Source organism: Raphanus sativus, chromosome 9 (assembly GCF_000801105.2).
Source record: "Raphanus sativus cultivar WK10039 chromosome 9, ASM80110v3, whole genome shotgun sequence".
Classification (NCBI taxonomy): domain Eukaryota; kingdom Viridiplantae; phylum Streptophyta; class Magnoliopsida; order Brassicales; family Brassicaceae; genus Raphanus; species Raphanus sativus.
The window spans coordinates 7,897,385-7,918,573 of record NC_079519.1 but is presented as its reverse complement, the minus strand read 5'-3'; the positions used below and the strand labels follow the sequence as shown (position 1 = coordinate 7,918,573).

Here is a 21,189-nt window from a genome sequence, read left to right as displayed (position 1 = left end):
ACGTGTGGTTGTTGTCATCACAAAAAGATCACTATTATGATTCCCCTCTTAAAGCAACAATCTCATTCTCATTGGGCCCATCTTATTTCACATCATACATACCTACAAACACATCTTGTCTACTTACACACATTCATGTATATACCCACTTTTATATTTACACACGGCTTCACAAATACTTTCCCAAATCTATTATACAACAAACTATATATAATAGGTTTCACACTTGTTATGGAGATGTTCCAAATTAGTAATCAGTTAGTTTTTTTTTTTTTTTTTTTGTAACACAGTTAGTTCATCTATTAATATCTACTATATAAACATCGTTCCATATGTGACTAATATCTCGTATTCAAACCTTCAGTGTCTGATTCGTAATCTTTATCGGGTAATTTAACCTAATTAGGTAGATGATAAATGTGTATGTGTATATGCATGACCTCTGATTTTAGTCAAATGTGTACATGACCTCTGGTTTTAGTCAAATGTGTATATGTATGACCTCTGATTTATGAATGAGATAAATATTTAAATTGAGTATGCGTAATATGTCACGACAACGAGATTTCTCTAATAACACAAAACAGTGGAATTTTTTTTTATAAGTTTTAGAGAAAAAATAATAGATTTATAAGAAAGTTTACAAATGGTAAATACTATGTAAAAGATTTAAAAGTAATGGTTTAGGAATTTTGTTCTAAAGATGTAGTATAATTAGATAAATTCAATTCACAGTTATTAATTCCTACTAATTTTGTTTTTGTTACTTTGAAGCTGTACTGGAAGTTTTAGAATGAGACCAGAAAATAGTATTTAAGGGAATTAATAGCATTTTGTGTGAAAATAGTAATAATCTCGATTTTCTAAACACTATCCTAACATAATACAACTAGGTGTTTTGCCCGAACATGCGGGAATAAATTTCTTATAAATACTTATTAGTTTATGTCTTATTAATCTAAAACCAGCATAATAAATTATTATTTATGTTTTTAAATAGTTAAATCAAATATCAAAATATTTATATATGTCAAATAATTTTAATCAAAATATATACTTATTATTGTGTTAAGTTTTTTTAAAACACTCATATCTTAGAGATAGTTTAGAAAATATATTTATATTTTTTGGTTGACTAATATTTAATAATAAATTATTTTGTATCTTAATTTTTTAACTTTTATAATAAAAATATTGTTTTCAGATAGGCACAAAAAAGAATATATATAGAAGAATTATCTTTTTTTGATAATTCTAAAATATTATTTTGTAATCAATTATTTAATATAGCATATAACATATAAACTTTATATCATTAAAATAAATTAGTGGATAGTTAGAAAATAATAATAAATTAATAACCTATCTAAAAGTCTAAAACCTAATAAAAATATGACAAATAAGAAAAGCTAATATAACATATAAATTTAATATTAATAAAACAAAATTCGTTTTTACTTATATAGAATATTCATCAAAGCTATTATTTTATATTAATGATTTAGTGATTCAGCTCAAAACAAATAATACATCAATGATAATTTAGCTTGAACTTAATAAAAATATGATAAATAAGAAAAATTAGTTAAAATCATGGAGAACATGACAAGTAAGCAAAATCACTTCATAAATAATAGTATAGATAGATAGATAAAATAGAATTATCTATTCAATTCATCTATTTTCTCAATTTTTATTACTAATTTGATATTTTATCGGCATGTAGACATGATAGGATTTTTTTTTTTTTTAATTTCTTCTTTGTGTATTCGTTGTGGCGTAAATACAAATGGCCGACGTCATGGGGAACCATCGCATCATTCAACCATGTTGGTAGCTCTTATTGATAAGCATATCAGGAACCACATCGACTTATTCAGAGGGAAACTTCATGAACCATAAACGACATGAAGATGCGAGTCATGCGACGAGGCTTCACCACAAGATAATTTCGCATATGGGCAAACATCCTGCAATGGCTTCTTTGCTCAATTTTCCTTTTTAAAGCATCAAAAATTTTAACTAAAAAACATATTTATTATATTTTTTTTTTGTTGAATAAATTAACATTCATTTGAAAGAAAGACATAATATGTTTTTCTTACGGCAGGGGATTCGTAGTTGTATGTTGTAGTTAGTCACAACTTACAACCAATGGAGTTATATACACATGACCACTCTCATCATCCTTAGGTATATATATATAGCCTTATCGTTATCAACCATAATATATGTTATATTCATTGGATCGACAAACATAATTAACAAATAAATTATAAATAAACAAATAATTTTGATCGATGCCCACTTCTTTTCGCACAGTGTTTCTGCCACTACATTCTTGGACTGCTTCTGCTATAAAATACCCCACAATGGACCATTTTAATTATAATTTATAAAACTAATACAGACAAATGCTTGTACTTATTTTTTTTTTAAATTAGGCAAAAATCGCCCATACTAGTCATAGATCAGATGCCACCTTTGTTAATTTCTAACACTCACTTAGTGCTAATTTACCACTAAACAAAGCTTAAATCCATCCAAGATTCCACATACAATATGAATTTATATTATACATACAATTATACAATAAATATCGGTTTAAGGCCCTAGACAAGTTTAACTATATGAATTTATATTTTCAAACTTTTGCAGAATTGTAATACGTATCAACTGCTATAACTATTGTTTTCAGGCACAATACTGAATGAAATTATATATATATAGCCATAACTATTGTTTTAGGGACTCAAACAAACTAGTACAAGGTAAAGATTGATGCTTTCTTGCTAACACTTGTGTAATTTTAACCGGAGCTTTAACTAATGTTTATCCTAAATTCAGTATATGATGTATTTTGTATTGGTCTTAGTCTATCATCATGTGGTGAGATCTCTAACCTAATCAAAACGTGATACAGATCCAGATCTTGTCCTACTGTCATATGACTCATAATCAAGTCTATATCTTTTAGTTTATCTTAAATGTTATCATCACTATTAACTTTGTTGAAAGTAATACAAAACACCACCCTTCACTGTATTAAAAATCATTACCCTTCATCTGACATGTGAAAAATTTGAGATGAATTAGTTTTCATTTTCGCTTAGAAAACCTAATTACTAATATATTTAAAAGAAGTGATATTTTAACTCACGTAACATTAATATATAACGTACGAGAAGTTGCCTGATAACATTCATTAATTGTCTAGAGTATTTTGAATAATGATAAGAGGTAAATATTTTCTCAAACTTTAATGGATTATGAAGTTTTCAAAATATTATTGTGTAAAATTTTTAGGAATGGTGAATTGCATAAACCATATAGCTATTCACGTTATTAGAATTGTTCACTCAATTCACTCTCTCATGAAATAAAATATATGCTAATATTTTTTGTGCAACACTTGTTTTAATGTCATATACAAAAAGTAAAGAACAAAAATATATGTAAGATGATTATAACACATCTATCAAATTAAATACTTTCAAGCTGTTATATTGAAGAGTTTAGTATTAGGTTTTAGTAGTTTAAATGATTGTGTACTATGATCTTGTATTATGATCTTGTAACTTTATTTTGATATATAAAATTATAGTTTCGTAAAAAATATTTTATATTTATTTAAATTGCCAAAGTGAGTTATAATATTGGATTATCTAAATGTGTCAATGCTACTGTAATATCATATCTAATGATTCATTCTATATTTAAAAAAAAAATAACGGTATGATAGAGTTATTTTTACTTCAGTGGTATTTTATTTTAAAGTAAAAATTAAAATGGTTAACAGAAAATAAATGAATTATTATATTGATATAGTAAACATACTTTTTACTTTGTTATAAAATTAAAATAGAGTTATGTTACAACATTTTTGTTCTAAACTTTATTTTACAGTGAATCTACGATTCCAATTTAGGTTTGTGGCTCTATTTTGTTAGAGGGCCAAAACCATCAATTTTTAGGAGATTTGAGAAAGGTTTATTTAATAATCATGCAACCATTTACATGAAATTTTTCGTATTTTGATCGTTTGCACGACATTACAAATCAGTGGTTTACATATACTTTTTGATGGTTTGCTGAATACTTTTTTGTTAATGTAGTTTTTTTGTATATAACATAAATGTAAGGTATTATACTTCCGTACATTAATTTATGATTTTATGGGTAAAACAAAAGATTTTTCTTTTAATTTGCAACTAATTGAGTCAGTATAAAAATAAGATAACAGTGTTAATTTGGAGACGATTGATGGTTATTCATTATATTTAATATTTATTTTTAATAATTTTTAATTTCATTCTTATGAGATTTTTATTATTTCAAGAAAGTTTTAGTTTTCAAAAGTTTCAAAATATGGGTTAGCTATGTAACATAAAAATTCAGATTATTAAACCAAGTCACTGTAACTGGAAATATGGACCATTTGATGATAGTATTAAGATTTATCAAATAATTTAATTAAAAAATTGTGAAAAATATAAATTTTACTAGTTTTGGAAAATACAGTTAGTTGCTTGTCTTTTCTCTTGAATCTTTTGTTGTCTTTTCACTTTCTTCTTGTTTGTTGGTTTTTTGTTTTATTAGTTTCGCCTTTTTCCTCTTTACATCGGTTTTTTTTCTCAAGGACCATATTTGGTTTAACTCTTCTCACGCATTCTTTTAGATATATTGTATGTATATAAATATTTTGTAAATAATTCTTATATTCTTTTTGTCAGCAAATAATTCTTATATATTTATCAACCAAAGTTAGACAAAATAGGGAGCCACTTATAAATTAACAAAATATTCTTCAATTAGGGATTCTAAATATATTTTTGATCATGCCTCAAAAAGCACATAATAATGAAGTAAACTTCTTTATGCTAGTATTTCCATGAGAAAGAAACTTGTTAGTTTCTATTCAAACTTAGAAACTTTTTAGTTGTTACCACTGATGTATCTCCTTAAAAAGAAAGATTGTGTGTTATGTCAATAATGTACAACAAAATTTACATATTACGATATACATATCGTCACTTAGTTAATGATTAATATCACCATTTATCAAGTGCAGTTTACGGTAATTAGAGTACACACTATTCCATAATCTACGGAATAAAACCATGTTGTCGAAATGCTTTCCTTCACTCTACTATTATATAAAATCTGTAAATCTGTTGATAGATGCACATGACCACCTCTCTACACATCTATTGATATATATTTAATATTTTGATGTTACTATGGCATGTGACTTGAACTGTGGTGTTATATCTTAATATATAACTAGATTTTAACCCGCCCTTTGAAGGGCGGGTATATTTTCATTTTTAATTTTTATATTTGCATTTTTAATTATATTTGTGTATATATTTTAAAAATATTATTAGTAAGAGATTTTGATTATTATATTGAATTTATGATGTTGCATAACTATAGACTTTACCAAAAGTTTTGAAACTCATTCCAGACCTGCGGTTGAACCGGTAAACCCAGTGTTCTAGTTTGAGTTTTCGGAAAATTTATTATTTAATAATCCGGAAAACTCATGGAAACCCTATGAATAAAATATATTAGATTAATGATTAGTGTTATATATATATATATATATATATATCTCAAATAAATCATTTTGTCATGTCTAAAGCTATGGATATTAAAATTTATGAAGTCAATATAAAAGAAAAGAAAATAAAAGAAAAGAAAAGAACTTGATAAGATAGTGTATATAAAAATAATATATTATTAATTTTTTTAGTAGGGTAAATTATTCAGTTACATATTAATAAAGGAAGTGGATCCCGAAGCTACAAATAACATGGACCAACTTGGACCAACTCGTTTAATTGCTAGGAACACAAGAAGTGGTTACTAAACTTTTTTCAGAAAAAAAATAAGAAGTGGTTCCTATAAAAATGTTTTGTAACTGTCGTCCCTTTTAATAATTTTATGCAATTATCTATACAGTAATTATTAAAACAAATGAATGCCGTGTGTTATTAGGCAGTTTAGATGGTCTTATTTTCATTTCCTAAATTATCCTTAATGAGTTTTAATTTTTAAGACAAATCTGATGGCACAAAAAGTAATATACCAAGGAAAGTCAAGGGCAAATCCATAAAAGGGATCCTGATTTAATTATATTGATTATCTTGACCCCCTACCTAATGATGCTTGACCCATGATCTTAATTTCAAAAATCATTTCCCCTTTTCCTTTTGTTTTGTCCAGTTCCCTTTCTTATATATGTAATCAAATATTCAATCGAGAAGTTGGATCTAGACAGTCACCTATCCAGTACCTTATAAACTAGTAGTAGTGTAACTAAAAAGAGTACAATTGATGCCAAAGAAAGGTATAATTTAGCAAATCCCAATCAAATTATATAATGTTTACAACTTAATCTTCTTCTTATTTTTTTAATCTTGTTAATTTTCTTTGTATCATTTAAAAAGAAATTATAGTGAGAACATCTACAATCTTTATATCTACAACTTCAACTACAATCTGTTGAGTGATTGGTTTTACTTTTGTTTAAATTTAAACTGTACAAATTTCTCTTAATTCTTAAGTATGCACATACATATGTATATGATGTATGTATAATATCTATATAATTACAGTGAATGAAATGGACCGACAGGATGCTCAGAGATGAGCGATACTCAAATTTAACTTAATGTTTCACATAAATTCCTAGATTGCATGTGCATTTCACTCCCTTCAAGATTCCATGTTTCAACTATACTTTTAATATTTTAATTATATATCAGAAACTCAAAGTAGATATACGATGTCCATCTTAATTTTTTTTTTGCTAAAATTCATCTTAATTTCTTTCCGCCATTAGTTTTACATTTTGAATTTGTTACTATACACGCTAGTATATAATATATAGTTCGGACTCTCTCCCAAGTTAACAGAGTAACGGAAGTACGAGAGAAAAAGACACACTTGTCTGAATTTTTCTGTGTTAGGCTGCTACTTATTTTTCTCTGGACAACGTGTTAGGATGCTACTGTAGATATAATTATCTTATACAAATATTAGGTAGTAATTTACAACAGATACCTACCACGCAAGCCGCTAGATAGTGGTATACAACAAATATCATTATTTTGGTAAACAAGAAATTAATCACTATCGAAAATATGAATCGAGAAATAACAAAACAATAGGGGTCATTCTTTTTTTTTGGACAACCAATGGGGTCATTCTAAAGTGACATTATTTCTTACTAGATAACCTCTGTATATCAATTTTTGTTTGCACTTTCAGCATTTATGACTCTTGTTCTTATTAAAGTTAAATTATATTAGAACATTATAAATTAAAGTCCCATTCATATGAATAAAGGACACCAGAAATGCCATTTATGAAAAAATTACCATGAAATGTCATTTAAATATTTTACCCGCAACTATATTATACTATCTGCTTGTAATTTTTTTACTATCTGCTTGTAATTTTTTAACCTAATAAGTAATAACAAATGTAAATGGTGGGTTTTAACCAAAAAAAAAAAAATGTAAATGGTGGGAAAGGAAAGAAATAAAAAGTGAAATTAATACTTCCTCTATTCCTAAATACTTGATGTTATGGATGATGGTACAAGAATTAAGAAATATATTTTTATCTTAAAAAGGTAACATTGAAAAGAAAAATTAAAACTAATCCAACCAATAATCAAAAAGATTATAAGATTCTATTGGTCATCCAGTTTTCAAAAAAACTATAACTAATATAAAAATATCAAAACATCATCTATTTTGAAATATCCAAAATTCTCCAAAACATCATCTAATTTGGAACGGAGTGAGTAATAAAGGAAAAAGGTGGAGTTGCTTTTTTGGGATCCAGATCTTCCTTTGCTACTTCTTTTACTCTGTCTCTCTCCTTGAATGCTCTGTTTTACTAATATACTATTTCTATAAAACAAAGTAAAAACCAACTCCATGGGGTTCTTCGCTTCACAATCCCAACGCACTTCTCTCTCTCCTTACCACTTCTCCTCCTCCTCCTCCCTCTCTTTCTCTTCTTCTTCACCAATGCCACGTAACCATAGATTCAGCTTCTTCCTCTTTCTTTTTTTAAACTCCTCTGTTTTCTTCTTCATCCCCTGTTTCTCTGTAAACGATCAAGGCCAAGCTCTGCTCTCATGGAAATCTCAGCTAAACATCTCCGGAGACGCCTTATCTTCTTGGAACGCCGCGGAATCGAATCCTTGCAAATGGGTCGGAATCAGATGCAACGCGAGAGGCCAAGTCTCGGAGATACAGCTCCAAGTCACGGACTTTCAAGGTCCTTTACCCGCCACGAATCTCTTGCAGCTAAAGTCTCTGACTTCACTCAGATTAACCTCCGTGAATCTCACCGGTTTCATCCCTAAGGAGCTCGGAGACTTACCGGAGCTCGAAGTCCTCGATTTGGCCGATAACTCTCTCTCCGGTGAAATCCCTGTCGAAATCTTCAAGCTCAAGAAACTCAAGACTCTGTCTCTCAACACCAACAACCTCGAAGGTGCGATTCCTTCGGAGCTGGGGAACCTCACTAACCTCGTCGAGCTCACTCTCTTCGACAACAAACTCGCCGGAGAGATTCCGAAGAGCATCGGAGAGCTCAAGAATCTACAAACCTTCCGCGCGGGCGGGAACAAGAATCTAAGAGGAGAGCTTCCTTGGGAGATTGGTAACTGCGAGAGCCTCGTGACGTTAGGTCTCGCCGAGACTAGTCTCTCCGGTAAACTCCCGGCTTCGATAGGAAACCTGAAACACGTTCAGACAATAGCTCTGTACACGTCACTCTTCTCCGGTCCAATCCCCGATGAGATTGGGAACTGCACGGAGCTTCAAAACCTCTACTTGTACCAAAACTCGATCTCCCGTTCGATTCCGACAACACTAGGTGGTCTCAAGAACCTTCAAAGCCTTCTCTTATGGCAAAACAACCTCGTCGGAAAAATCCCCGTCGAGCTCGGGAACTGTCCGGACCTTTTCCTCATCGACTTATCCGAAAACCTCCTCACCGGAAACATCCCGAGAAGCTTCGGAAACCTCCCCAATCTCCAGGAGCTTCAGCTCAGCGTTAACCAGCTCTCCGGTACGATCCCCGAAGAGCTAGCGAACTGCACGAAGCTGACGCATTTAGAGATCGACAACAACCGAATCTCCGGGGAGATTCCGCAGTTGAAACTAACGAGCCTGACGATGTTCTTCGCGTGGTCGAACCAGTTAACCGGGAAAATACCGGAGAGTCTTTCTCAATGCGAAGAGCTTCAAGCCATCGATCTCTCTTACAACGCTCTCTCCGGTTCGATTCCCAACGGAATCTTCGATCTACGTAACCTCACGAAGCTTCTTCTCCTCTCTAACAGCTTGTCTGGATCCGTACCACCGGAGATTGGAAACTGCACGAGTCTCTACCGGCTAAGGCTCAACGGAAACAGACTCGCGGGGAATATTCCGTCCGAGATTGGGAATCTGAAAAATTTAAACTTTATCGATATAAGCGAGAATCGTCTCGCGGGTAACATTCCACCGGCTATCTCCGGTTGCGAAAGCCTTGAGTTTCTCGATCTTCACTCCAACGGTTTAACCGGTTCGTTACCCGGTACGCTTCCCAAGAGTTTGCAGTTCATCGACTTCTCAGATAACTCACTAACCGGTTCTCTACCATCCGGTATCGGTTCTTTAACCGAACTCACAAAACTCAACCTCGCGAAGAATCGTCTCTCCGGTTCGATCCCGAGAGAGATCTCTTCTTGCCGGAGCCTCCAGCTTCTCAACCTCGGCGACAACGGATTCACCGGAGACATCCCAGACGAGCTAGGCCGCATCCCGTCCCTCGCGATATCTCTGAACCTGAGCTGCAACTCCTTCTCCGGCGTAATCCCGTCGAGGTTCTCCAGCCTCGTCAATCTCGGAACCCTAGACGTCTCTCACAACAAACTCGCCGGAAACCTCAACGCCTTGGCTGATCTTCAGAACCTCGTCTCGCTCAACATCTCCTTCAACGAATTCTCCGGGGAGCTGCCGAACACTCTGTTTTTCCGGAAACTCCCGCTCTCTGTTCTCGAATCGAACAGAGGACTCTTCATCTCGACCCGACCCGATACCGAGATCCAAACCCGACGACACCGCTCCGCCGTTAAACTAGCCATGTCGATCCTCGTCGCAGCGAGCGTCGTCCTCGTTCTCATGGCGGTTTACACTCTCGTCAAAGCGCAGCGAGTCGCCGGGAAACAAAACGAGGAGTTGGACACGTGGGAAGTGACTCTGTATCAGAAACTCGACTTCTCCATCGACGACATCGTCAAGAACTTGACTTCGGCTAACGTGATCGGAACCGGAAGCTCCGGGGTGGTTTACAGAGTGACGATCCCGTCGGGAGAAACTCTGGCGGTGAAGAAGATGTGGTCGAAGGAAGAGACCGGAGCATTTAACTCGGAGATCAACACGCTCGGTTTGATCCGACATCGGAATATAATACGTCTCTTGGGTTGGTGTTCGAATAAGAATCTGAAACTCTTGTTCTACGATTATCTCCCCAACGGAAGTCTAAGCTCTCTGCTTCACGGCGCCGGTAAAGGGAGAGGAGGAGCTGATTGGGAGGCACGATACGATGTCGTTTTGGGAGTTGCGCATGCACTCGCTTATCTCCACCATGATTGCCTCCCTCCGATTCTACACGGCGACGTTAAAGCTATGAATGTCTTATTAGGTTCCCGGTTCGAACCGTTCTTAGCCGATTTCGGTTTAGCCAAAACCGTCTCATGTGAAGAAAATAACGATGTAGATTCATCAAAATCAAGTAACCGGCCTCCGTTGGCTGGCTCTTACGGTTACATGGCTCCAGGTAAATTTCATCAACACTCATATTAATTTTCCACGTTATTATTGTCAAAATTCATAATTAACGATTGTTTTTTTTTGGTTTAACAGAACATGCATCGATGCAACGTATAACCGAAAAGAGCGATGTGTATAGTTTTGGAGTGGTGCTATTGGAAGTGTTAACGGGAAAGCATCCACTGGATCCGGATCTACCAGGAGGTGCACATTTGGTTCAATGGGTGAGAGATCATCTAGCCAAGAAAAAGGCTCCAGGAGAAATCCTCGACCCAAGGCTCCGTGGACGAGCCGATCCAATAATGCATGAGATGCTCCAAACGTTAGCGGTCGCATTCCTCTGCGTCAGCAATAAGGCAGCTGATAGGCCTATGATGAAAGATATTGTGGCAATGCTTAAAGAGATTAGGCAGCTTGACGTGGGACGATCTGACAACGATATGTTAAAAGGCGGAAAATGTGAAAAATGGCAGCCACAGCCGCTACCGCCGGAGAAGTTTGTCACTCCTCGTGGTTCATCTAATTGTTCGTTTGCGTTTTCGGATGAATCCGTATAGAAACCCATATAGAACTACAATTACTGTGACTACATTTATAAATTGAAAGGGTGTGTGAATATTTGTTGCCAATGATTTGTTAGAAGAATCGGAAAGAAATAATATCTTGGTGTATTTTTTATGGTTTGAGAGTTTTCATTATATTTTGCAGACGAGTTATGAATGTAATGTACAACTACTATACATTAGTTTGAAGTGACTTATTCTCTTTTCTTAATTTCGGAGTAATATAAATAAACAAACATAATTGGAGTATTCGGAACAAACATATTTTGATTAATTTTCTTGAACAAAAGCTTAAATGCTAAACCAAAAATTCAAATCTTTTACATACGCCATCATAATTCCGATAACAAAAATCCATATATAGAGAATTATTCGTATTAGATCCAGTCTACATGATAATTGCGAATTTTAAAATAGTATGCATGTGCGCATGAATAATGCATATATTAGTGTGAATATCAATCCACAGTTATATATTATCTAAAAAGAAATATGAAGCTATTATTATATAAATAATGTCTTCCGAGTATTTTGAAGAATTTAAGATATAATTTTTGGGGGAAATGGCAGGTAGTGTTTGGGATTTACATGGGGAGGAAAGATTCGTGTTTTTCTTTTTAAAATGCAATCTATTCAAGTATATAATCGTTTAAAGTTTTGGATGTTTGCTGATCTTGTGAAATTGAGAAGAGAGGCTTTTGGACGTGGAATCACGTGGACCCATGCGCCACCCCATCACATGGTCATGTGTTGTCTGAAAACAATGACTTTCCAGCCAACAATCACCATTTTATCATCATCTACGAATAATATTCTAAAAACAACTATTGTTTTTCTAATATAATAGTACAAGATTGGAGATTGAGCAAAACGAAAAACTTTGTGTGCACACAATAATAATACCCCACATGCTTAAACCAAGTATAAGAACGACATATGCAGTTTTATGAATGTTGCTTCTCTTTGTTTGTGTATTGTCATGCGTGTCTTAATATCTTGAAGTTCAAGATTTTGATAGTGACTTGCAAAAAATCTTAAACTACTCCACATTAAATTTTCAGAACCACGAGCATTCCATTGCAAAGAACATAATCTACAAATAAACTTTATTTTGGACTTGTAAATTACTTACGTCTGGTCTTGTATATGTTACAATTAATGGTTATGTTAAGTATTCTTCGAACAACGATGACCAAAGAATACGAAAACAACCACTAGTAAGCACATTGCACGTACAGTTACGTTGTTTGTAAACTAATTATAACTATTTTATAAGATATGACTCATCAGAAAGGGTTAACCGACAAAAGGAACCAACAGCTAATGATGATTATCCGGAAAGTACGGGAACCACTTCATGTTTCGGATTCGATGTATGTACTATATGACATACTAACTTAAAACATTACATCATCTCATCATGATTTCGCCAGTTCATGTGTCTCCTCGATTTGGATTTAAGTATCTAACCGTATTGTAACATGACACCATCATCTCACGTTTTCTACCACTTCAGTTCATGCGCCAAATAAGAATGTGTTTCTCCATAATGTATTTGGCTTGGCTTTAACCAAATGATAGTATAATTTTGTTTGCTTCAATCTAGTTGAGCTCGAATAAGAACTAGCGATTGTGGGGTCCACTTCGGGAAGTCTTACCGAAGTCTTTAGTCCCGAGTCCGACCGTTATGTTATGGCCTGAAATAACAGGTCCAAAATCCATCCTTTACAACCTCTTGCCAGCAGAAACAAAGTCTTATAACTTTGAGCTCCATGCAACGTAGAAACCAACATTTACATTTACGTTTTATCAAGTCTTCCAAAGCATCATTAATAAATTTCAAATGGCAAGTAAAAAGGAAACGCAAACACTAAGAAGCTAGGGCTTAATGAGACGCAGAATCTGCACTTAATGCAATTCTTGAATTTAGATGCATAAATATTATATACCTGCAAAATTTGCTGACAAAGGCAGCCTTGAGAACATACACAAACGTAAGTGATAGACTCTAACATCTGTGACCGAGGATGGATAATTAGATTAAGTAGCTCTAGTTTTTGAATGCCTCGACACACATTAGCCGCACTTTGGTGCTTGGAGTTAGTTCCATACATGCAATAAACTCAAACCATGTATTAAAAAGGATATGAAGTTTTTTTTTTTATCAAGAGTTTTAAGGATACATAATATATATGTAAGATACATGAATTCCAAGTTCTGAGTTCGATCAATCAAACCCCTCACTGGGGGTATTCTTGAAGTAAATCAAAATTGTTCCCAGAGCTTGAAGGGTTCTTTATGTGGGGTAGGTAAACCAGAAGATTTTAAAGATGATTTGGCTGTAAGTGTGTATCACCGATCTTCTAATCATCGTCGGTACCGAAATAACGGTCTCCAAATTCACCCATACCGGGAATGACACGGAACTCTTCGTTAAGACCGTGTTCAATCTCTGATGTAACTATCTTTAATCTTGGAAACTTCTTGCACACCACATGAACACCTTGAGGCGCCTGTTTAAACAAAGAGAAAGCATTTTTAGGGGATAACGAGGGAGTACCAAAGATATGTGAAGGGCCATGCGTAATTTCTTACGCTTATAAGGTTTAGAAATATGATGTTTCCTTCAGGTACACCTTTGCTTATAAGAAGATTGATAGCTTGAACTGCTGAGTTTCCTGAAAAAAAAAAAAAAAGAATGCAAGTTGCAAAACTAAGTTATTCACCACTAACCCGAGAAGGAAGGCAAAGCAGTTTTAGGTGGAAAACAGAATAGAAAGGTTAAGGAACCTGTGCCGAGGATAGGATCGAGTAAGAGGACATGCCTTTCCGAGATATCATTAGGCAGTTTCTCATAAACAAGCTGCAGGACAGTGTTATTAGAGATATGAACATAAGATCTAGAAAACTGGGACATACATATTTTGCCTATTATCTATTACCTGTTGACCGTTGTCGCCTTCCCTGTGAATTAGGATCTTCCCTATTTTGATACCTTTGCAACATGCCCGCAACGCATTCTCCATGCTCTCACCACTTTGATTTTCTCGTAATAACAGTAAAGTAGATATGAGATCTGAACAGGTGAAAGTTTCTCTTGAATGGACTTTAATTTAGTAGAAGCAAATACCTCCTAATCACAGAGACACCACATAACCGTTTACAGAAATCCACACCCGAATATACAGAGCCTGATACAAGGTACCGAAGATATCTCTTAGTTCTGGAATATAGCCTTATACCTCTACAACAACGCTGTTAAATTCACTGAAAGAATTGAGAAAAAACATGCTTACCGGTGGGAGTGATGACCTGCATTTCAGTAAAAGGCAGATGTCCAAGTCCATGCTCTACAACCTACACAAAGCACAGACTAAATCAGATGACGGACATGAGACATGTATAAGGAAAAACTTCATCAACTGTTCGTGAGAATTTAGTCGTACCAATCGGATCAATCGATCAGAATAAAAGACAAAATCATGTTTGGTTGTCTGGGAATCACGTATAAGTGTGTGCATCCCTCGTATCTGAAAGAGAAAGACAAACATAAGTTCTGTGGTGGCTGAAACCACATGATTGTAACCGTGACTTAGTGTTTAAATGAGCTACTATAGTATTCTCACCTGAAATGTTGATTGTATGACATATAGATTAGGGTATATTTTACAGAGATCATGCTGGCCCAGCTTGGTGCAAATATGTTGCACGATTAAGTCAATCGCTACGTGATTATCCCCACCACGAGGAATGATGATGTCTGCATACTTCTTCGTTGGAAGAATGAAGTCATCAAAAGCAGGCTTCACAAACTTTGAGTACTGCACCAAAAAAAATGGTTTACTTCAGAGTTCAGATACAGCCATGTGCGCGCGCGACATCTAATCTAAGGCGGTTGATAAAGGAGATTCCTGGGCTAACCTGGTCGAGTACTGTGCCAATATCTCTATCATTTTGAGAAGTATCTCGTTTTATCCTTCTTGCCAAGCGTACATCAGCATCTGCACAGAAAGAAAGTTAAATTGCGTAATGCTAGATTTTACAGAGTTATCCAGAGAAAGAGGTGATACGAAAGATTGACCTGTATCCACAAAGATCTTCATGTTCATCAATCCTCGGACTCGTGGATCATGGAACAGAAGTATCCCTTCAAGTAATATTACATCCGAAGGGTTTACCTGCCAGATATTTTCCAAATTCGAAGTATCTTTAACAGAACATGAGGCATACTATATATCTTGTTATGTCCTCAACCAGATAGAAGCTAGTGATGACATTCAGGTAAAGTACTATCATTACAAGGAGAAAAAAGTAAAGGAAATAGGCTTCTCAAGTAGTTTTTATATTACAGTACGGTTTTGAGCCTTCAAATTCTGTGCCATAATGCAATAGTGAGAAAGAAAACGGTACCCTTCTAGAAACGCTGCTTTTGTAAGTCTTGAAGTCGTATTTTGGAATATCCACCGCTTGTCCTTGCCTCAGTTTCTCCATGCAAGACAACAAATGGTCCGTGTCAAATGCGTCTACAGGAAGACAACACCAAAATATTAGAATCAAGATCACAAAAAAACTACATGAGTATGTGAAGACAGGAAAGCAATCACGAAACTGTAACTAAATAATGTGTTTGTTTGTGGCTTTATTATCCAATGAAGACAGAGAAAACTATATGCTCTAATGAGTTTATCCTTGGCGGTTCATATTTACATCAGTACATTATAGAAAATAAGCCACATCACATAGACGATCTCACCTGGATGATCAAAGTTGTACTCATGAACCCTAGCAAGTTCTTCTTCAGTCAAACTGTGGTAGAACGAGTCCTGCCAAATCATTCATCGCTGGATATTTAACGGAGCGCAATTTGTGGAACATCATGAGGAAGAAAGCATTCTAGAATATAATATTGATACGGTCATAGCGACATTTAAGCAGCATTCTACTTAGACTCTGCATGTACGTATAGGATTACTAGCTGATCAAGTTGGAGAATTGATTATACATTCTGAAAACAAAGCATGTATTGGAAGTGTATATCAGGGAAAGCAACATTTAGTACCTGGTTAACAAGAACAACACGCTGATCATGCAATTGCTGAATAATCATATCACAAACAGATGTCTTTCCGGATGCTGCGCCTCCAGCAACACCTACCCACAAAACTTGAACAGTAAACATCTCAAAAAAATCAAGACTTTTTCAGTGAACATTTTACTCAGAGAAAATAAAAAAGCAGAAGAGACCAATCACAAAAGGCTGCCTTTGAATGTCTGATGATATAGCAGAAGCAGAGGTGGTTCCCTGTAACGCACTTGGTTCAACTCCATTGATGTGACCGTTCATGTGGAAACCAGAGTAATGAACCTTGGAGGAAGCTTCGATCATGTCAACAACTGACTTAGGAGTAGAACCCATCTAGTGTCAACACAAGAGATAATAGTTTTATGTTAAAACCACCAAATCGTATTTGATTAAGCACACACTTAAATCTCATTCAATACACTGATGATTCAGAACCCTTCAACTAATTTTTCTCACACAGTCTAAATTTCATACACAAACTATAGCTTAAATCATTAAAAAAACACACAAACAATTAGAAAAATAGATCCAAATAAACACACTCATGTACGAAAATCAACTCATTCTTCTTCTTATTACTCTTGTGAATCTAACAAGCAAGAACTGATTGTATCGTTAGCTGCTAAGTTCATAGATCCACAAATGCAAAACTACCTAAACTCACTCAAATCAGTCGCATGTGGAAAACTGAAAAGTAAAAGAAAGAAAATTAAAGATTCAGATTTTGAAAACTGAGATTCGATGTTTACCAGATTCAGAGGATCTCTGCAAGCAAACGTCAAGAGTTTTAAAAAATAAGTATTACTTGATCTGGAATAAATCTAGACCAAAAAAAAAGAAGGAAGGAAGGAAGGGGACAGAACTTAATTTTCTGATTAAACAATTGACCTAATTTTTTTTTTAAATTAAAAATATCGGAGAAAAAAAGACAATAAGCTTGGATTCGGAGCAGATTAATTGATGTCAGTGTATTCTCTTATATCTATTTATATATACAAATGGAGCTGAGGAGAAACGAAGACGAAAGTTAAATTTATTTTTATTCCCTTATACTTTTGTAAAGTTATCATAAAATCAACCCCCGCCCCAACCCAATCACACTGGTTGATTTTGAAATTAATTTTGGTCGGCTTTCTAAAATCATCTGATTGGGGCTATGGCTATCTCAACAAATCCGGTTTAGTTGATAAAATTAGTTAGTTTCCAGTTTCGTATCGGTTTAAACCGGTTACGAAGCCACCGACATCTTCCTCTTGCTAAGCTAAAGCTTGGTTTGATCTGGCGATAAGCTCTCTCATTTCATCGTGCACCTTCCTGAATCGGCTTCATCATCATCTCAATCGACTTTTTAAACAACTTGCAATCTCCATCCATTGAAGAGCGAGCTTCCTCCCAGCAGCTTAAAGATTATGAAATTAATGCTTTTTCTAGAGGAGGAACCTTCCTTTTTTTTTTTGTTTCTCTGAAATTATAAATGAAGTTCGCTTGTATCTGGTCTACAAAGCTCCTAGTTGTCCATCTTCCTAGCTGATTAGTGTAAAATATATAATACGTTGTTGTTAGATTAAGTCTTCAAGAACTACGTTGAGTATTTAATGGTATTACTCTGACGATTGGTCCATTTAGTTAAAAGGCTTTCGTCTGTGGTTTCTTGAGTTGGAATGCCTTTAGGTTTTGAATTAACTGCCTCAGAGAGGTGAATAGGATGTCCAAGATTGTTTCTTCAAGCTGGAATCACAGGAAACATCACACCGTTTAAGTCTATCACCTGACATTTCATGTTCCTTAATTTTGGTGCCTTTTCTTTTGTTTTTTTTGTCTCAAAAATTTTACTAAGACTTTTGGGGTTTTCTTTATCATACAATCAACTTTATATGTCTGTCCTGTCCTGGCTGGATTAAGCTAGCTCTGCTGCCCGTTGCCAATCAATTCTTGCTCAACTTTCTATGGAAGTGTATATTATACATTAAGAAAACATAACATCTATGGAAGTGTATATCAGGGAAAGCAAGATGTACTGTATTTAGTACCTGGTTAACAAGAACAAAACACTGATCGTGCAATTGCTGAATAATCATATCACAAACAGATGTCTTTCCGAATATCACAAACATGTACTGTATTTGAAAACATAAATAGCAGTATAAAAAGATACAATGTTGTTTAGAAACACATATAACAGTATATTAAGAAAATAATGAATTTCTGTTATTAAGAAAAATTGAAAATCTATTATATTATGAGAAACTATCTATTTGGACCAACTTTAAAATATACAAAATTAGTTAATATAATTATCTAAAATATCATTGGTCTAAAATAATCATAAAACAAAATTTAAACTTTATATATACACTATATATATTTATATTTCAAATCAAAATAATAATTTAAAGTTGATTTATATCAAAAATTGACTCAAACATATACATATATTCAAAATTTTATTTTTACTAAAATATTTTCAATAACCATTAAAAAATGTTTTCAATATATATAAGAAAAATACAATAAAAGTCAAATTTCATATACCAACTTAAATTATGATTTTTTATTTCACATTAAATTTTAAAAATATATATATGCGATTATTTATATGATAGTACTGTTAATTATATGTTTACTCTGTTTTTAAAGGAAAAAAATAGATTGTGAATTAGGGGTAGGGGTTCGGGTACACATTCGGGTTCGGTTCGGGTCAAAGATTTCAGTCTCATTCGGATATTTCTAAATTTTGGTTTGGATTCGATTCAGACCTTTGTGGGTTCGGGTTCGGGTTCAGATAACCCATTTATACTATTTTTAAAATTCATTATATATTTTAAATTTCTCAAAATATATAAACAAAATAATATATTACATATAAATTTGAATAACGTATGTCAAAATACCTAAACTTAACATATAAATTGATTTGATTTAAATATTTGGATAGATAATCAATAATTATTTAAATATTTTGGTGTTTTGAATATACTTTAACGATTTTAGATATTTATATATGACTACATATATTATCAATTATTTAAACTAACTTAAAAGTACCATATATATTCTGGATGTTTTTAAATACGTTAAGTCTAATATATATATATATATATATATATATATATATATATATATATATATATAATATATATATATAAGTATATAAATCTATTTCGAATACAATCGGGTATCTGAAATACTTCGATTCAGATCGGATTCCGTTTCAATTTTTTAAATACCAAAATTTTGAATAATTTGGATATTTAATCAATTTTGGTTTGGATTTGGTACTTCTTTTTGTATCGGGATCAGTTCGATTTTTTGGATTCGGGTTTTTTGTCCAATTCTAATATTGACATAGAAGATAAATAGCTACATATTTTATAGAAAATATACACATGCATGGGCGTGTTAGTCAAAATCTAGTTAACCTATATATAACAAACCAAATTTTCTCTCTAGGCTAAACCAAAAATAACCAGCAAAAGAAATTTTGAGTGATCCATATTTTATTTGTTATTCGGTATAAGACAAAGGTATACTAACCAAATATTTTAATTGAAAAAGGAGGATACGTAAGTATAAACTATTTTCATTATTTATTTAATATATTTTATAGTTAAGTTATATGCATTCACATTTTATAAACCAATATTCACCCAAAAATAAATTTGGATATATAGAATATAGCTAATAACAGTTTTAATAAATCTGAAAATTTGAGAATTGCATATTTTGACAAATTTTTAGAGAAATACCATAGGATAACAATTAAAAAGTTTGTTATAAAAAATATAGACTATAAAGATCAAAATGACCAAGATATTTATTAAAGATGTATATATACACTTATATTATTTGGATTAACTAATTTAGATCTTAGGATTTAGAGTTAATAGGCAGAGTTTGGGATTAAGGTTTAAAATTTTATGAAATAAAATTAAAAATTTGAAATGAAAATTTTAAAATAGTGTCAAAAAGTATTTTCGAATTTCAAAAAGAATATTTGAAAAAGTAAAATATTTTGAAAAATAAAATTTCAAAAGAAAAAAAATTATAAAAAGTTCAAATTTGAAAACATATAATCTGGAACTATAATTTTTTTATAGTTTATTTATTTATTTATTTATTTATTTATATATATTTATATATCTAGGATATAAAGATCTTTTCACCTATATAATTAAATATTCTGATCATTTTTCTCTCTAAGGTTTCGTTTTATGACAAAAATTTGAAAATAATCTATTTTGGAGAATTGCCCAAATTTTTATGTAGCATTAAGAGTTTCAATTGGTTGTTCAAAGTGGTTGGTGTTTTCATGACAATGACAATATTGTAAATATTCGATGAAGATGAGGATGATAGAGTAAATATTAATTTTTGAAAAGAAAAAAAGAATAGTATTTTGTGAATAATCCGAACTTTTGGGATGAATACGGCAAATAAAAGTTACAAAAGAAGTCATGGGATAGTTTTATGTTTGAATTTGAATTTTGAGTCATTTTGCACAAAACTCTTAAATATTTTATATTATTTTAACTTTTGTTTTCGAAATCACAACCAATTTAATTTTTAATTGCTAACTATATTTCAATAATAGTTAGAATTTGAATAAATTAATTACGAAAAAAATTTCTGAAAAAAAATTGTTAGAATTGTAAAAGAAAGTTGTTTATTTGTATTTCAAACAAAAGATCAAAATATTAAA

General features: G+C 32.8%; 3 protein-coding genes across 4 annotated transcripts in view; 2 read left to right on the top strand and 1 right to left on the bottom strand.

Annotated features, from left to right (window-relative positions):
- Positions 1 to 3,368: 3,368 nt before the first annotated feature.
- Positions 3,369 to 21,189, top strand: part of LOC108827009 (GPI-anchored protein LLG1) — a 95,136-nt gene continuing 77,315 nt past the window's right edge. Inside the window, exon 1 of the mRNA XM_018600351.2 lies at positions 3,369 to 3,374. The gene's annotated coding sequence lies outside the window, so the exon portion shown is untranslated. The remainder of the gene's footprint in view (positions 3,375 to 21,189) is intronic.
- On the top strand, positions 7,848 to 11,618 carry LOC108828168 (leucine-rich repeat receptor-like serine/threonine-protein kinase RGI4). The gene is made up of 2 exons (XM_018601761.2): positions 7,848 to 10,851; positions 10,938 to 11,618. Exons 1-2 carry the CDS (start codon positions 7,953 to 7,955, stop codon positions 11,399 to 11,401), a joined length of 3,363 nt encoding a protein of 1,120 aa, XP_018457263.2. The 5' UTR covers positions 7,848 to 7,952; the 3' UTR covers positions 11,402 to 11,618.
- On the bottom strand, positions 13,541 to 17,928 carry LOC108823904 (uridine kinase-like protein 4). 2 transcript variants are annotated; one of them, XM_056993879.1, is made up of 15 exons: positions 17,240 to 17,928; positions 16,652 to 16,834; positions 16,467 to 16,558; positions 16,161 to 16,230; positions 15,818 to 15,930; positions 15,489 to 15,585; positions 15,329 to 15,408; positions 15,034 to 15,228; positions 14,854 to 14,937; positions 14,704 to 14,764; positions 14,538 to 14,598; positions 14,350 to 14,443; positions 14,198 to 14,270; positions 14,003 to 14,085; positions 13,541 to 13,920 (listed from the first exon to the last, which is right to left on the bottom strand). In XM_056993879.1, the coding sequence occupies exons 2-15, from the start codon at positions 16,821 to 16,823 to the stop codon at positions 13,771 to 13,773; spliced, it is 1,425 nt and encodes a 474-aa protein (XP_056849859.1). In that variant the 5' UTR covers positions 16,824 to 16,834; positions 17,240 to 17,928; the 3' UTR covers positions 13,541 to 13,770. The 2 variants fall into 2 exon arrangements, with proteins under 2 accessions (XP_056849859.1, XP_056849860.1); XM_056993880.1 differs by having other exon boundaries at positions 16,652 to 16,823; positions 17,240 to 17,927.

Bases quoted from the DNA above. Each gene is read 5' to 3' on its own strand.
- LOC108828168 (XM_018601761.2), top strand. From the start codon at position 7,953: ATGGGGTTCTTCGCTTCACAATCCCAACGCACTTCTCTCTCTCCTTAC. The intron at 10,852-10,937 runs GTAAATTTCATC...TTGGTTTAACAG, and splicing joins TTACGGTTACATGGCTCCAG to AACATGCATCGATGCAACGT.
- LOC108823904 (XM_056993879.1), bottom strand. From the start codon at position 16,823: ATGGGTTCTACTCCTAAGTCAGTTGTTGACATGATCGAAGCTTCCTCC. The intron at 15,409-15,488 runs GTCAATCTTTCG...CTTTCTGTGCAG, and splicing joins GAAGATCTTTGTGGATACAG to ATGCTGATGTACGCTTGGCA. The intron at 14,086-14,197 runs GTTCCTTAACCT...TTTTTTTTTCAG, and splicing joins CGATCCTATCCTCGGCACAG to GAAACTCAGCAGTTCAAGCT.